Source organism: Paramisgurnus dabryanus, chromosome 21 (assembly GCF_030506205.2).
Source record: "Paramisgurnus dabryanus chromosome 21, PD_genome_1.1, whole genome shotgun sequence".
Classification (NCBI taxonomy): domain Eukaryota; kingdom Metazoa; phylum Chordata; class Actinopteri; order Cypriniformes; family Cobitidae; genus Paramisgurnus; species Paramisgurnus dabryanus.
In genome coordinates, this window is record NC_133357.1 from 14354394 (window position 1) to 14370292 (window position 15899).

The window sequence follows — 15899 nt, forward strand, 5'->3', positions numbered from 1 at the left end:
TTAATCAAATATAACACAAGTAAACACAACATGTAGTTTTAAATTATTTTTATTATGAATTGAAAACAAAGTCCAAACCCACATGGCCTGTGTAGACAGCACAATTTATGGTTTCATTTATCACAGTCTTTACCACAGTCTTCCAGGTCCCGAAGCGGCAAGCAGCCCCAGACCATCACACTACATCAGATTTTACTGTTGATGTTCTTTTTCTAAACCGCTGTGTTACTTTTACGCCAGATGTAATGGGACACACACCTTCCAAAATGTTCAACCTTTGTACCGTCAGTCCACAGAGGGGTTAGCACTTTTTCACACAGGGCCATATGAGTTTGGATTTCGTTTTCCCTTCATAATAAAAACTTTCATTTAAAAACTGCACATTGTGTTTACTTGCTTTGGTTAATATTTAAATTTGTTTCATGATCTGAATCATTAAAGTCTAACAAACATGCAAAAAAATTAAAAATCAGTAAGGGGGCCAGCACTTTTTCACACCATGTGTGTTTAGAGACTGGGAAGATGTTTAAATCTCCGAGTGGTACATCATTGTAAAATGTTCGGAAACACTGCCTTACAAAAATGTTTTATGATTAAAATGGATTAACATTAGTGTCTGGTTGAATTTAAGCAGTGAAGATGTCAATTAGCAAGCAATTTCTTCTCGGTCACCTATTTCATTCAATGAAACCAGATGTTTTGAGCTGCACAGTATTTTTTGAACTGCACAAAACCAATTTCATTTTGAGTTAAACTTATTACTTTCAGACTCACAGACTTTTATTACTTTTTATACCAAACTTTTTTTCTACACTGAAAATATCTCCGGTTGCACTGTATTAAGTTTTCTTAAAATTATTTTTCTTAAATAAAATTGTTGAATTACGTAATTTAATTGTACGCCAGTTCAACATGATTAAATCAAGTTGTCTTAAAACAAAATGAATTTAAATTTATGTTCATTTCATTTTAAGAAAACCTAGTTTAATCATGTGCAACCGATGTCCAGAAGGTTTTTTTGTGTGTAATTACCCTTGTGTAAAAAAAAGTGAACCGGAGTTTTTACTCAAAACATAATTGACCAATTTATGCATCAATTGTTTTAACAAGTGGATATTTTAACGTGCTTTACTATTTCTGAGGACATTTAAAAAAAAAAAGTCAAATATGGTGAAACAAACAAATGCACACAGTCATTAATGGCTAAATTACCAGTTTAACCAAGGTGCATCCGTTTTAATCATCCATTTTAATCAATAAACAGATAAACGATACATTTTAGAATGAAAAACTATCAAATCCGACCTAACTACCAAATTCATATAGCTAAATTATGAGAAACATTAATGGGAGGTTTTCCGGACAGGGATTAGACTAGTCCTAGACTAAAATAAACGTAAGAGCTGTCCAAACTGAAAACTACTTGGACTGAAATATCTTAAAATACATCAGTGCCCTTTGTTTTGCCTCAAAAAGCAAGTAATGTTTTTAGTAAGGCATGTTTGTTAAATCAAATTATATTTCCTTATTAAACTAAGGCCTAGTCCTGGTTTAAGATAATCCCTGTCCGGGAAACCACCCCTAAGTTTCCAAGAAAAAATAAATCAAGCAAAAATGTTGTTTAGACATAAGAGAACATACAGTACTCAGATGAGCGCACTATTCCCCATTCTCATACAAATCCACACAGGGATTTCATCTCCAAAGACAGGTTCACTGAGGGACAGGTCGACTTGAGAAAAACAAACCGAATCTACAAAATGAGCGGCCTTGCGTGGGTGAAGATTAAGGGTGGTTGAACGAGATATCCAACACTGTATAGAGATACCCAGCCTCCTTTTTTGTTGCATTTGTTGCATGTCATTTGTGAATCCGAGATTAAATGTGATGAAATAATGCCATCTCCAGAATACCTGGGGGCGTCAGTGAATCATTAAGCATCAACACACATTTGCATGATTATGCGCACACACATAAAAGCACAAAACATCTACTTCTCTTACATATACAGTACACACACGCATAACCAGATATAGGAGCGTTCTTGAACAAAAAAAACGAAACTTGCATTCGTGGGGATGCTTTACTGGTGCTGTGAGAGGGGGTGTGTTTGACTCCCGCTGGAGGAGCCAGTCACGCTGAGGATGCGTCAGGGAGCATGTCTGCTGTAGGAAAGAGGCATGATATGTTGTGTCAGAAGGCAGTGGCCCTCATAGTTGACCTATGCACTCGGGACAGCCCACAGCTGGACCACGACACCTGTGAGGAGTTTCTCTTTCATATCTCCAATCAAGAGTACAACCACAAAGAACCTGGTAATGAAGATTTTTACAATTCTACTTTTAGATTACATCATTAGTTTTGTGGATGTTGTGATGTGTTTGTTTACAATTCTTCTACTTTTAGAGTATATTACTGGTTTTTGTAGATGTTTTGTGATGTGCTAAAATCTACTTTAGTTTTTTTTTCTGAATGAGCATTTCATTAAATCGGAAATTGTTTTTTTCTGCTTTTGGCACAGAAACGTCAAAACTGTGGTTTAGCACAGTGCCAATGCCTTGCTGTGTAGTACCAAGTTAAAATTATCTTCTCCTAGGATAGCATCACTCACAGACTGCATTTCTGTGTGGGCTGTGGTGAAAAATAATTATCATCCAGCTGCCAGCTAAATGACATTACTGTCTATTAAATCAGTTCAGTTTTTGAAGAGATAACGATTGTTTTGTGCATGGATGTGCCATGGGTTTTGTAAATATGTATTGGCATAGAAACGTTTATAGCATAATATTTCTATCGGAAAACTGTTAAATATTATCACTGCATATGAAGTATGCTTGATAATGTTTGGAAGTTGTATTTGAAGATATTGGACTTGTCTTTCTGAGCTCAGGTCAAACGCGGTTCTCTCTGATCTGTATAACAAAACTAAGGAGATAGAGATAAGGACTCTACATTTTTGATAAATGAGAGCACAGATGGTGGATTGTTTTATTGTCATATAAAAATAAGTGTTACACTTATTGTATATTTAATCTGGAGCACTTAGTCATTACTGTATGTCAACAAGGGCTTCTCATATAATTTTATTGCATGTTTAATAATTTTGCTTGCAGCCAGAAATTATGTGATTATGCGATAATAATGTGAGTTGATGAAAGGTGAAAGTTTGTCAAAAGTTTGTCTGTACAATTTTTTCTGTTCCCTCCCGTGTTGTGATTCTGTAAACAAAGCAATTTTCACCAAATTATCATCTTTGCATGTCAGATGCATCGCCACTGAGGATATTCCAAATGTGATTGCTAATTTTTGGATGACTCTGGCAGAGGAAATTTATATGACTATGTCTTTCTGTTTTACATCCAAACGTTGGGTTATTTGTAGGCTGTCACCGATACAAAATGTATGTGCAAATACCGATATTCGATTACTTAGAATAGCGTCAACCACTTCGCGCTGATACTGATAGATTTGCTTTTCACTCCTTGTTACAAATGATAATGTTGTAAGATCCCAAAATGCTTTTATCTGCTGATACCGATTATAGGCTGTTACATCAGTGCATCTTTAGGGCGCACTCACACTATCCAAACCAAACTGAGCCCGGGCAGGTTTGTCCCCCAAAGTCTGGTTCGTTTGATTAGTGTGAACGCTCGGTACCATGCCAGGGCGCGGTTTGCAGAGGTGGGCTTGAGCGCGGTACTAGTCAAACGAACCATTCTTTGGGGGTTAAACACGCCCGGGCGTGGTTTGGTTTGGATTGTGTGAGTGCGCCCTTAGTTATTTTCAACCCAATGTTGGGTCAAAAGGGAATGAACCCAGCCCTTTGGGGCGGTTTCCCGGAGAGTGTTCAGTTTATTCCAGGACTAGGCCTTATGCCAAGTTCATACTGTATGATTTTCAAACAAGTCGGGTCACACTGCGTGATTACCTGGGGAAGCGTTTAGTCGCTGCTGTTTCAGACTGCATGATGGATCGGCGACAGGGGTTTTCATACTGCATGACTTTACCGTAAGAAGAATCGCCAATTACTTTGTCTCGCTCCGCGTCACTTCTCGCGTGCGTTTGGTTGTGAGGCGTAGTTTGCGTAGGAAACAACGCGAGGTCACGAGTGCAAGACTGGAGTTCTCACGTGAGACTGGGATTATTATTAAAAATGGTAGTTTGCAAGAAGCTTACCATACAAATTGCATGTGCGCTCATTTGCAGCAGAAAGAAGAAGAAATAAAGATTATGAAGGAGGAAATGTTTTGAGAGACTCCCCGAACTTCCAACTGCCCTGTATGTTGCTTTCTCATTGGCTGTAGGTCATCGCCGATGTTATGATTTTGATGGCATGATTTTGAATCGCCGACCGGTCCAGATATTTAGCATGACAAATATCTCACGGGTGTCGGCAACTTGTCTGGATTCTCTCAGAAAGCGTCTTTTATAATTCACACTGTGTGATTGTCACTTGCATACACGAGCATCGATTTGCCTGTGATTTCGGCATTTGTCAGCGATTTCTCAAAACCTGTCCGTGAGTCAAAATCAGGGCTAAAATCGTGCAGTCTGAACTCGGCATTAGTTGTATTAGGACATTAAAAAAACAATGGTTTGCATCTTGAGACAAAACAATGACACTGCTATATGTTAAAATATGTCAGTGCTATTAAAAAAAATAAAAATAAAAAATCTGGGACTAGGAAAAGCCCTGTCCTCGAAACCGCCCCTTAGGGGGCATGCACACCAAAGCTTTTACGGCCGCGGACGGCGTTTGTTTTCTATTGTTTCCAATGGAAGCTCAGTGTTTTTAAAAAAAGCCAGAAGCTTGCATTTTTTTCGCGCTGAAAGACGGCACTCAGCGTTTTTTTCGCACTCAGCGCTGAGCGTTGAAAAATATTCAACTTTGTGTGAAGGTGTTGTGCACACCAAAGGTTTTAAACGCGGCCGAAAACGCCTGCAGGACGTCGAATGCCAGCTGCTTTTTCAGCTGAACGTTTGGTTGCTGTGATACTTCTGCTTTGTTTATCAGTCGTTGTACGATACGCCGGTTGGTTGTTGTGATATTTGTCCCGCCCCTCCTCCACTGTGATTGGATGGCCGTGTGGGAACTGACAATGATGAGCTGAGTTTTTCATCCAAAGTTGAATATTTTTCAACTTTTGGGGCTCAGTGCCAGCTTTCAGCGTGGAAAAAAACTCTTAACTGCTGGCTTTTTAGAAAACGCCAAGCTTCCATTGGTAACCATTGAATATTTCGGCCACTGGCGTAAAAGCTTTGGTGTGCAAGCCCCCTTAAGGTTGTAATTTGCTGCAAAATGCTGGGCTGTTTTAACCCATTGTTTGGTCAAATATGAACGTTTTAGGGGTTCTTTCAACCCAACGGTTAGGTCCCTTTTTGATCCAATGTTGGAACCCAGCATTTTTTTTTATAGTGTAAGCTTGTTCATTGCTAGTTCTTATAGGTTTTCAATCTCTTCCAGTTCAAAAGCTTTCATGCGCCTGTCTGTATATCGGAGAACAGCTGCTGTTCAGAAGTGATGGGACACTGTGTCGCTGTGGATGACGGATGAAATGCCCGCACAATTCCATTAACAGTCAACAGATGTCTAAAGACGAGACGCTCACAGTGGAGAAAAACAAATTCGTCTCTGTGAGGTTGAATTCGCTGTTTTATAACCGAACAGAGGGGCACCTTTACAATTGTCCTTGTCTCTAACAAAATCCATCGAAATGATGGATTCCAACACACAGGTGATGTGTCAGATTTGCACATCAGCTCTAATTAGATCTCATTTTCGGGGTCCCAATAAGCTGGGCTCCCTATACAGAAAACATTAGCAGATGATTATTCATTAACCACTGTGCTGCATTGTTCAATTCTTTGAAAGATGGACTACAATTTACATTGCAGCTAAAAAATAACCAGGTCTATTTGCTTTACCATGGAGTTTTCATCTACACGCTAACATTTTTATGTGACTCCTCATTTTAAGGACAACACAATTTATCGCCCAACTGGCCGGCAGCCATTTTGCTTCACAAAAAAATTATACTCTTTTGCTGGTGTTAAAGATGCAAATGGTAAGACAAGTTAAACTGTAGTGGATAATTTACATGATTATTATGTGTCTTTCTGGTAGCGGGGTAATTGTTACTGTGTTGGTGGCGTGCGTGTTTTAGGACCCAAGCTTGAGGGGAATGGGCTTGAGGGCGGGGGGGTTGGCTAAAAGATGAAACCAGTCTGTCCAATATAAATACATGCTTCAGCTGATAAGAACATTAGCAGTGGTGCACTAATGCAGGAAGCCATGTGTGTACCATGTGGGTTGTTTTAGCCCAAAAGTCCGGGTTGTTTCCACCAATGGTACACTGTCAGGAAAAAAGTCTAAATATGTACTTTGAATAGACTGAAGTAATCCATAAAGAATTTGCATACTGTACAAGCCATCACTCTTCCTGAAATGATTATTTTAAGATAATCTTGTGAGCTCCTTCACAAACTCTTCCCCCACAGGACCTTTCCTTTTTTATCGGATCATCTTCAGGATAATGAATGCAGAAAAAACTTTAATGAAAAACTGTCACTGTGACAAGAAATCCCTGATATTCTTGACTCAACTAGAATAGCACTGTAGAGTCAAACCTACACCTGCTGTATGACCACAGCTCTGGGGTGATTGCTTGACAGACTAATGAAGAAAGGGGAGAGGTTTTGCCACCCAAGTGCTAATTGGATGAGAACACAGCATTGCTAACAAACACTACTGCTTCCAGGGCTTTGTAATAGTCCGGCATAGACATTTATGAGTGAATACACTCTTGCTAAACAGCAATGCCATAGAAGAACCATTTCTGGTTTGCCTTTTAATAATCTATAGATCCTTTTATCACTAAAAAAAACATTTATTGAAACAGAAAGGTTCTTTAGATATTAAGGGTTCTTTATGGAACCATACAACCAAAAATGTTTTTTGGAGAACCAAAAATGGTTCTTCTATGGCATGACTGTGAAGAACCTTTTGTGGCATCTTTATATTTAAGACCTCTGTACATGTAAGATCATCAAACACTACATTTTATATAATATTAAATAATATTTATCATGATGCTGATTCACATAATAATATCATTACAGATTATTTTAGCTTTGCCATCACTCATTTTTAACACATTACATTATATGCCGGGTATGTTCCTTGTCAGTGTCATGCAAATGAAGAAACATGTTTAGCAGCAATCTCTTCTTCTGGTTCCATGTCACGCTGTGTTAACAGACAGCCTGGGTGCCACACACACCAGACGCATCTGCTCCAACGACAACAAAGCTTTACAGACATTATCTTCTCTGTTTCCTGGAATCCAATGAATCGAGGAAGCTAAAGCTTTGTTTTCCTTCAAAGGAACCCCTGCAGACATGACCACCGCAGCGGGGGTGCCGTCATTATGAGCATAATGTGAACTAGCAAAATAGTAACAACATGGAACATCAGTGCACAACAGGCTAATAAGGAAAAGAACAAGATCGTATACACGATCTTGCACAAGCTTTAAGCATATGTTGAAGGTCTGTTTTGTTTATTGTTTGCCTACAGGTGCAGAAATATTGTTACTGGTTAAGGCAACCAGACCGTAATAGAAATTTATGAGAAGATAAAATGGCGTGTGAGAATAGACCATTAGCAAGAATTACCTACAGTATTTGAGTCGCTTAATCCAAAGCCATTTTTTTTATTGCTTGGGGCTGTCTACATATTTAGATTACAGTAAGTACATGTTGTTATCTAAAGCTTTAACTTTAGATTTTATTTCCTGACTAACACGCAATACGCGTTAAAAATAAAGGTGCTTAAAAGGTTCTTTCCCCAAAATAAACGTTTTTCAAAGAACCTATAATAATTTCAAAACAAGGCAAGATACCTTTTTTGAAACAGAAAGTGATATTAAAGGTTCTTTATAGAACTTTCAGCCCAAAATGGTTCTTTAAGGCATCATTTAAAAAAAAATTACATTTATTTTAAAGAGTGTATCGTAGTCTTCACTGTGCTGAGTTGCAATTTAATGCTCTCTGGCCTGGTTAATAATAATTCGTTCCTGTGGCTCAATGGGCAGAGCATTATGTTAGTAATGCAGTAACACAAAGGTCATAAGTACAATGCAACATGCTTTGGATAAAAGTGTCAAGTGCCAAATACCTAAAATTCCTCAAATAATTCAAATTCATTAAAGAGCCTGTATTACGTTACTAAAAAGAACGTTATTTGGTGAAATTCAATGTGTTTGTGTGGTTTATGGTTAACCCTCTGGGGTCTTGGCTGATTTCGCATCCTTGACCAGTTTTGACCTGAAATTTGTGCTTTTTTAAGTTGCATAAAGGGACATTCCACTTTTTTTGAAAATAAGCTAATTTTCAATCCCCCCTAGAGTTAAACATTTGATTTTTACACTTTTGTAATCCATTCAGCCGATCTCGGGGTTTGGCATAGCTTAGCATAATCCATTGAATCTGATTAGACCATTAGCATCGCGCTCAAAAATAACCAAAGAATTTCAATATTTTTCCTATTTAAAATGTCGTTTATACATCGTGTACTAAGACTGATGGAAAATTAAAAGTTGAGATTATCTAGGCCGGTATGACTAGGAACTATACTCTCATTCTGGCATAATAATGTTTACTATGTTATTGGTTATTTGTTAGCGCAATGCTAATAGTCTAATCAGATTCAATGGATTATGCTAAGCTATGCTAAAAGTGATACTGCAAGACCTGGAAATCGGCTGAATGGATTCCAAAATGGTTAAGTTCAAATGTTTTAACTCTAGGGGAGCTGAAAAATTAGCATATTTTCAAAAAAGTGAAGTGTCCCTTTAAAACATAAAAATGGCAATAGTCACATAACACTGTGTTCAGCACAAACTGGGCTATAATATTATATGAGCAACATGTATGTACATGTTTGTATTTTTGAAAGAAAAATGTCGCATGCATGGTTTTTGAAAAACCACAATTTTTAAGTCACTTATATAATTCACTAAACAGGTTTTTACACTTTTCAAAACATGATCTAGTAGTCTAGAGTTTTTTTTTCTTTAAAATGATGTGAAAATCATTCTGCCTACTCATTCACATAAATCAATATATTGATTTAGAATTTCTAAGACACTTTTTGCTTAGGCCATATGCGAGAAGGCGTGAAAGCTCCTGAATAATCTGTGATTAAAACCTGAGGAAACAAAACAGAATATTTTCCACATACTGTACATTTTTGGTTCTCCTCTATGCCCTGCCTTTCTGAAATGAGTTGCTTTGTACAAAGCTTATTGTTTCTGAAAAAGCATAGTGTGCTCCGATTGGCCGAAGTGTGTGCCGGAAATGTGATGAAATCTTTACCATATTTTAAAGATCAGCTCCCAACAGTAGATAATATCATCTTTACTACCTTATCAATACGAGCCCAAATCTAATGACCATCGTGTCAACGTCAACTTGCTGCGGAAGTAAACAGTTGCCTACAATCCTTACATTCATTGTAGTCCAAGAAAAGAGATTTTAGTTGGAGACGATAACTCGCTTCATCATAGACTTTGGGATTTGTGACTTTACAGATTGTTAAAATGTACCAACACTCACACACCAGAAGAAATGTAAAATCATGAAAAGAAAAATAGAGGCTTTTTAATACATTTGTGACCACCAGTATACATACTTAAATACATGTATCCCTCGGGTCACTTTTAAAATTCTGCCATGCAAGCCTACAGTAGAGTCTACAGCATAATTCATTATCTCTCAGATGAATATGGTCTTTCCCTGCAAAGTGATCCCAGTGGTGCATGTAATTACGAGTAAGATGAGGCGTGTATGTTTTCATGCAATGACAGAGACATGCTACTCATTGACTGCTACAAAGCCGTAAACCATGTAGGTAAAAAACAGCAGGCTTGTTTAGTAACAACACAATGTCTATAGCACACTCACTCCTGGTCGTACACGAAACATTTCAGTTCATTACACATCAAAACAGTCAAGTTACGCAGCCAAGCAAAAAACAGCGGTTCAAAACAGAACTGTTATCTCTCCATACAAACACAGACATTGTCACATGGATTGAATTGAGTTTGGAGGGCACTTTTTACCGAAACCAGACGCCCACTTTATTTGAAATGCATCCGTGAGAGAATCATGAGGACAATAATTAGAAAATGTGATGGAAAATAATGAAATGATTCACTGCCCATTGAAACTGGAGGGGAGAGATATGAGACTCGTGCTGCATGTTAAACAGAGGAGATATCAGTGGCAGGAGTGGGAAGAACATTTTGGTCAGACAGCCTGATATGAATGGCTAATGTCAATGTTTTTTGTATAACAAAGTAATTTGTTCTCCCCTGTCTGTACCGGAAAGTTTGGGAACATAACTTTATTTCCATTTATGGCTTGCTGCCCAAAAAAGACTGTGCTCTGCTGCAGGACACAGATTTTACCTGAGTATGTTGCCACCCAGCACAATACCAACATTGATTATATCAGTGGTTTCCAACCTGGGGTCCGAGCCTCCCTTGGGGGGTGCCAGAGTTCACGTGGATATATGAACATGGGATCCGATATGCTTTGAGGAGCTCAAATAAAGATACATAAAATGCTTTTTTTTTAAGTTTTTTTTAAATCATATGCTTACTAGGGCCAAAATAAGGCAGTTAAAAAAATTTCCTATTGAAAAGTAATCAATTTGCTCGTGCCATTTCAAAATGCTTGTCAACGTACAGTAACTGCAAAATCAAAAAGAAAGATGGATGTAGATGATCGGGAGGGTTCAGAATGTAATATGACCGGGGGGTGATGGGGAGGAAAAGTTTGGGAACCAGTGCATTACCACATGAGCGATTGAACCAAAAGCAATACTATTAAGTTTGTTTACAACTACCTCTGAATGTGGTTGAAAGTGAACGAGTTCAAAACGTTTAACACCCCGTTTACACCTGCAGGCTATTATAAATTACAAATTTATAAAACCTAACGCTTTTTTGTTCATTTTCATTCAAAAAATATTTAATGTAGATTTATCATTTTTACACAATCAGCACCCACATATCTGTTACAAATGAACACTTAAAGTTTGTTTTTGGGACCTACGGTTATCGTACAATTACACCAAAAGTGCCAGGAGTGCAAACGTTACAACTTACCCCATAGGTGGGGTTAATTGTAACAAACAGAGGGTTTGTTGTCACACCTCCTAAAAAATTTAGTTTAAACAAATAATTCAATAAAAGTCTATATAAGATAATGATAATGAAATGAAAAAAACATAAATACTATTCAACAACAGCACTTAAACAGTTATCATTTTGTTAAATAGGATTTATGTTGTTTTCATTTCATTATCATTGTATACTGAAGGCTGTGTTACAGCTAACCAGTTACGAGGAGTTGCTGACATGTTTTGAAAAGGTGTTAAGTTTTAGGTAAAACATAATATAAGGTGGATTTGGTGACTCAGAAAAAAAAACATAAGACGAAGATAGCTTGTGCCCCGCTCATCCCTATTATAAATGCTAATTTAAGTAAATAAAGCAAATTTTCATTATATTTTGCTTACATTATAGCCTGTTAGAGCAATTAGCATGAGAAAAAACCTTCTTCTTTAAAATCTTAATAAAAAATGCTGCAAATATTGACATGTGCCAGTTTCTGAGAAAGGAGACTTGTAGTTAGTGTTTAAATAGATGATAGATAGACTGCAACTAAATGCCTGTGCACGCCGCCTTCAAACGTGTTGAACGACAGAAGATCAATTCAGAGAAGCTCATGTAGATTAGCTGAAATATGGTTTCTGCTGACCAAAGCAGAACTTAAGAGTACAAAAGCGCTGCATAGAAAGGGTCTCGGACCTTTGTAAAAACAAAAAAAGAATCAATAACACGCCTTGAGTGTCTTAAAATAGCAAAAATAGAGACACTATGAATTGGAAAGTAAGATTAATGTCAAAGATTATAGTATCACTTCAGTGCCATTTGGAATCAGCAGGATTTCATTCAATAGCAAGGATTTGATGCATTATGGATTGTCCACTGTGACATTATTCAGCTAGCTGCATTTCAATGCCTCTCTTTTTTCCTCTTTTGCAAATGCAGCTCACTTTGATCAGAAAAATAGAAACAGAGGCCCTGTGAAATGTTTATGTTTATTCCATTAGCTAAACAGAGAGTTTTAATTGGCTTGTTTATTTGCTGTGAAATTAACTCAACTGCCAAAGAAATTCATTGGCTTAAAAATGCACTCGAGAGCACACTGAACCACAATGACAGAAATTCCCTGAGACATCAGAGCTTTGAAACGTCAAATATGAATCACTGCCTTTATATTTTCCCCCACAATACCATTCAGATAGCTTTGACTAAAGTCTGTCCTTAACCTTCTTCCTTCCTTTTAAGCGCGAGTGCTGGTCCGGTTTTAGCTTTGTAATAGGATTGGTGGATTTCCGAGTCCTTAAAGGATGAAGCTTCAAACCTGAGCCCTTTCGTTCTTTGAACTTCTCGCCCAGAGTCCCTTAGCCGTCTTCAGGTGCTGTCAGATCTGTGTCACGCTTGTTGTCAATGATGACCAGAGGTGTAGATGTATTGTTCATTAGAATGATGAATGCCATGTCCACCGATGACTGATCCTGGAGCTGCTGAAGCTGGCTGTTCGCGTGTGTGTTCATACCACAACGTAATTTTTTCCTCCCTAGAGGGACTTTAACAAAGCGGAACGCCTCGTGAGGTTTATTGTGTCACAAAATGACAAATTTAGTTTGTTCCTTATTGACATTTAAAGCCCCTCTCATTTGTCTTACAAATACAAAGACATCTATCATCACTAACATTAATAAAATAAACTTTCTTGGGAAATACAAAGCACAGTCAAGCTTTTTATAGCTACCTGTATATTATGCAGAAATATTCACTTATAAGAATTACTAATACTGTCCAGAAGACATCAACTCTTCTGATCTGATCTTGTATTAAATTGTCTATGGGCAGTTTTGCTGATACCTTTGTAAGTCTTATATTTGAGTCAAACGATAGTACAGTATAAAGGGAGGACTGCTTTTGTCAGCGGTTTGTGAAAGTATGTGAATCCATCAATGTCAGGTATATGTAACAGTGACAAATGTAAATTTCAAATATTCGTAGCTTGATTTAAAAGTGTAATGCGGGACTTTAGCGGCATCTAGCCATAGACATGTACCTTACTCCTTAAAGGGATAGTTCACCAAAAAATAAAAATAATGTCATTTATGACTCACCGTCATGTTGTTCCAAACTCATTAGACCTCCGTTTATCTTTGGAAACACAGTTTAAGATGTTTTAGATTTAGTCTGAGAGCTTTCTGACCCTCCATTGAAAATCTATGTACGGTATACTTTCCATGTCCAGAAAGGTAATAAAAACATCATCGAAGTAGTCCATGTGACATGAGTGGGCCTGTTAGAATTTTTTAAAGCATTGAAAATAGAATTTTGTCCAACAATAACAAAAATTACGACTTTATTCAGCATTGTCTTCTCTTCCGGGTCTGTTGTGAACCGCGTGAATGAGACTGCAGTGACGCTGCTGACGTAAGACGCTACTGACGTGTTATCTGGTGCGCCCCAGCTTTTTTTTTTTGCACCCGAGCTTCGTTTACAGTCTGAGGGAGACGCGCACTGTAATTTTGAAAAAAAAAATCGCAAACATGTCTGAGGATAACACGTCAGCAGCATCACTGCAGTCCTGTGCAGAAGAAAAGACAATGCTAAATAAAGTCGTAATTTTTGGACCAAAATGTATTTTCGATGCTTCAACTGACCCACTGATGTCCCATGGACTACTTTGATGATGTTTTTATTACCTTTCTGGATATGGACAGTATACCGTACATAGATTTTCAATGGAGGGTCAGAAAGCTCTTGGACCAAATCTAAAACATCTTAAACTGTGTTCCAAAGATGAACGGAGGTCTTACGAGTTTGGAACGACATGAGGGTGAGTCATTAATGACATTATTTTCATTTTTGGGGGAACTATCCCTTTAAATATAATTATTAAGGTTATATTTTCACAATATGTTCTGTACATCATGTACAAAAAAGCTTTGTTTTCACAGACCCAGTCACATATCTGACTTTTGATTAAACAAAGGTAAACCTAAGCATAATTGGAGATATGTTGGAGACTCGTTTAAAACTCCAGAGACGGATACACATGTGCACAATTGAGGTTCTCAAGGAAATAAAGCGCATAACCGGGTGATGTTAGCAAGTCTCAATCTGTTGTTTGTTTTTAGTGCACCTTCTCTGCACTAAATTAATCCACAAATTAAGAAGAATCAATTTGCTATTGCCAGCATAAAAATGCAATTTAACACAAACGTTCTGCTGCGATCACTCTAGGGCTCGTGTGTAACGTTGCATATGTAACTTCAATCAAAATGGTTTTCATTTATCACAACTGCTGTTTGAGGAACATCAGGTATTGCCCCTGGCGGGATAGATAGCAGCAGAAGGAAAGCGGTCCCAGGGTTCGACTGCTTTTCCCCATTCAGTGCTCTGCTGAATGCAGCTGATAACATGATGGTAATCTAAACAGAGGAGGGACCCGCTATCTCTCCGGCTCGGGTGAAGGCAGTACTGCAGTATACGTTTGAACCCACAGCAGAGGCTGTAGGCTAAGACGCAATACATCCAGTGACATTACAAATCAATGCTCTGTCTTACTCATTGACAATTTCTCAAATTATCTGCTTTTTCTCAAAAAAAAAAAAAACCTTCCGTTGATTAAACATGTTTGATATTCATGAAGTCACCTGCTGCATTAACATGCATGCGTCAAACTTATGCAGCGCTGCTCATTTGTTATTCCAGTTAGTCTGGCATAAGATCACAACTGTTTCTCTGTTGGTGTATAACGGCCCCCATGACAGAAAGGTCCGTGCCCTGTGTGTTGTGTGTTGCGCTGAGCGCTGTGACACCATGGGGAATATGGGAGTGTGGATTGTTTGTAAGTGTGTGCAGATCTGAATGAGGTATCTGCCCCCAGCCCAGTGCCGTATATTGCTGACTGGCTTGCTCTCACTGCCATAGAAACGAGCTTCTTAAGCGCGGTGGAGGCGCATTCTGCCTGGGCGCTGCCGCGTGTTAGCATCACAAAGATCAGGGAGGAGAGAGAGTGAGAGACTGGGGAAGATTTAAAGTGTAAAAAAGAGACAAGTATAGGTGAGTATGCAACTGTTACACATTTTTGGAGCAGTTTGGTGACTATCAGTACTTTCAATTGCTTGTGTACTGTAAAAATGATTTGTGCATGAATGGGATGATGGAGAAACAGGTTGCATGCGCATGTTGTGATAAAGAAAAACAATGAAATGTTATTGCACATGTAGGAAAAAGCATACACGTGCTGCTTTAATTTTACTACCTTAGGGTGGTATTAGGATGTCTGTGTGCGAATTTACTACAATTTTGTGCGTGTTTGTGTGTGCGCACGTGTATGCAGCCTGTGTCCACTACATCAAAGGTGGGATGCAGTCGATTCAGCGAGAGCTCTCATGATCTCTTTATTGCTTTTGTTTTATATCTCCATCCGTCTCCATGGCTGAATGCGAACACTTTGAAAACAGCTGACCGCTGAGCGGCACCGGATTATAGGTTAATGTTTTTTATCACCTGCCCTTTCAAAATGCTTTGTAAATTTGACATCAAAGGGGCTTCTGCACATACGCACTGCGTGTGTTTCTTCTTTTTTGTTTTTGTTTTCTTGTTTTTGTCTAGTTCTCTTTTAGTCTGGAGTTTTTTCCATGTGCCGGCACAGTGTGTGGTGATCTTTTAACTCGTACTATGAATTGTTCTCAGCAGTACAATGTGACTTTGACAAGTATGACTTTATTTGTTTGT

At 38.1% G+C, this 15899-nt stretch overlaps 1 protein-coding gene across 1 annotated transcript in view; it reads left to right on the top strand.

Annotated features, from left to right (window-relative positions):
- The first annotated feature begins 2156 nt into the window (after nucleotides 1-2156).
- Nucleotides 2157-15899, top strand: part of syt6a (synaptotagmin VIa) — a 49623-nt gene continuing 35880 nt past the window's right edge. Inside the window, exon 1 of the mRNA XM_065285783.1 lies at nucleotides 2157-2315. Coding sequence (XP_065141855.1) covers nucleotides 2159-2315 — 157 coding nt within the window. The 5' untranslated portion in view covers nucleotides 2157-2158. The remainder of the gene's footprint in view (nucleotides 2316-15899) is intronic.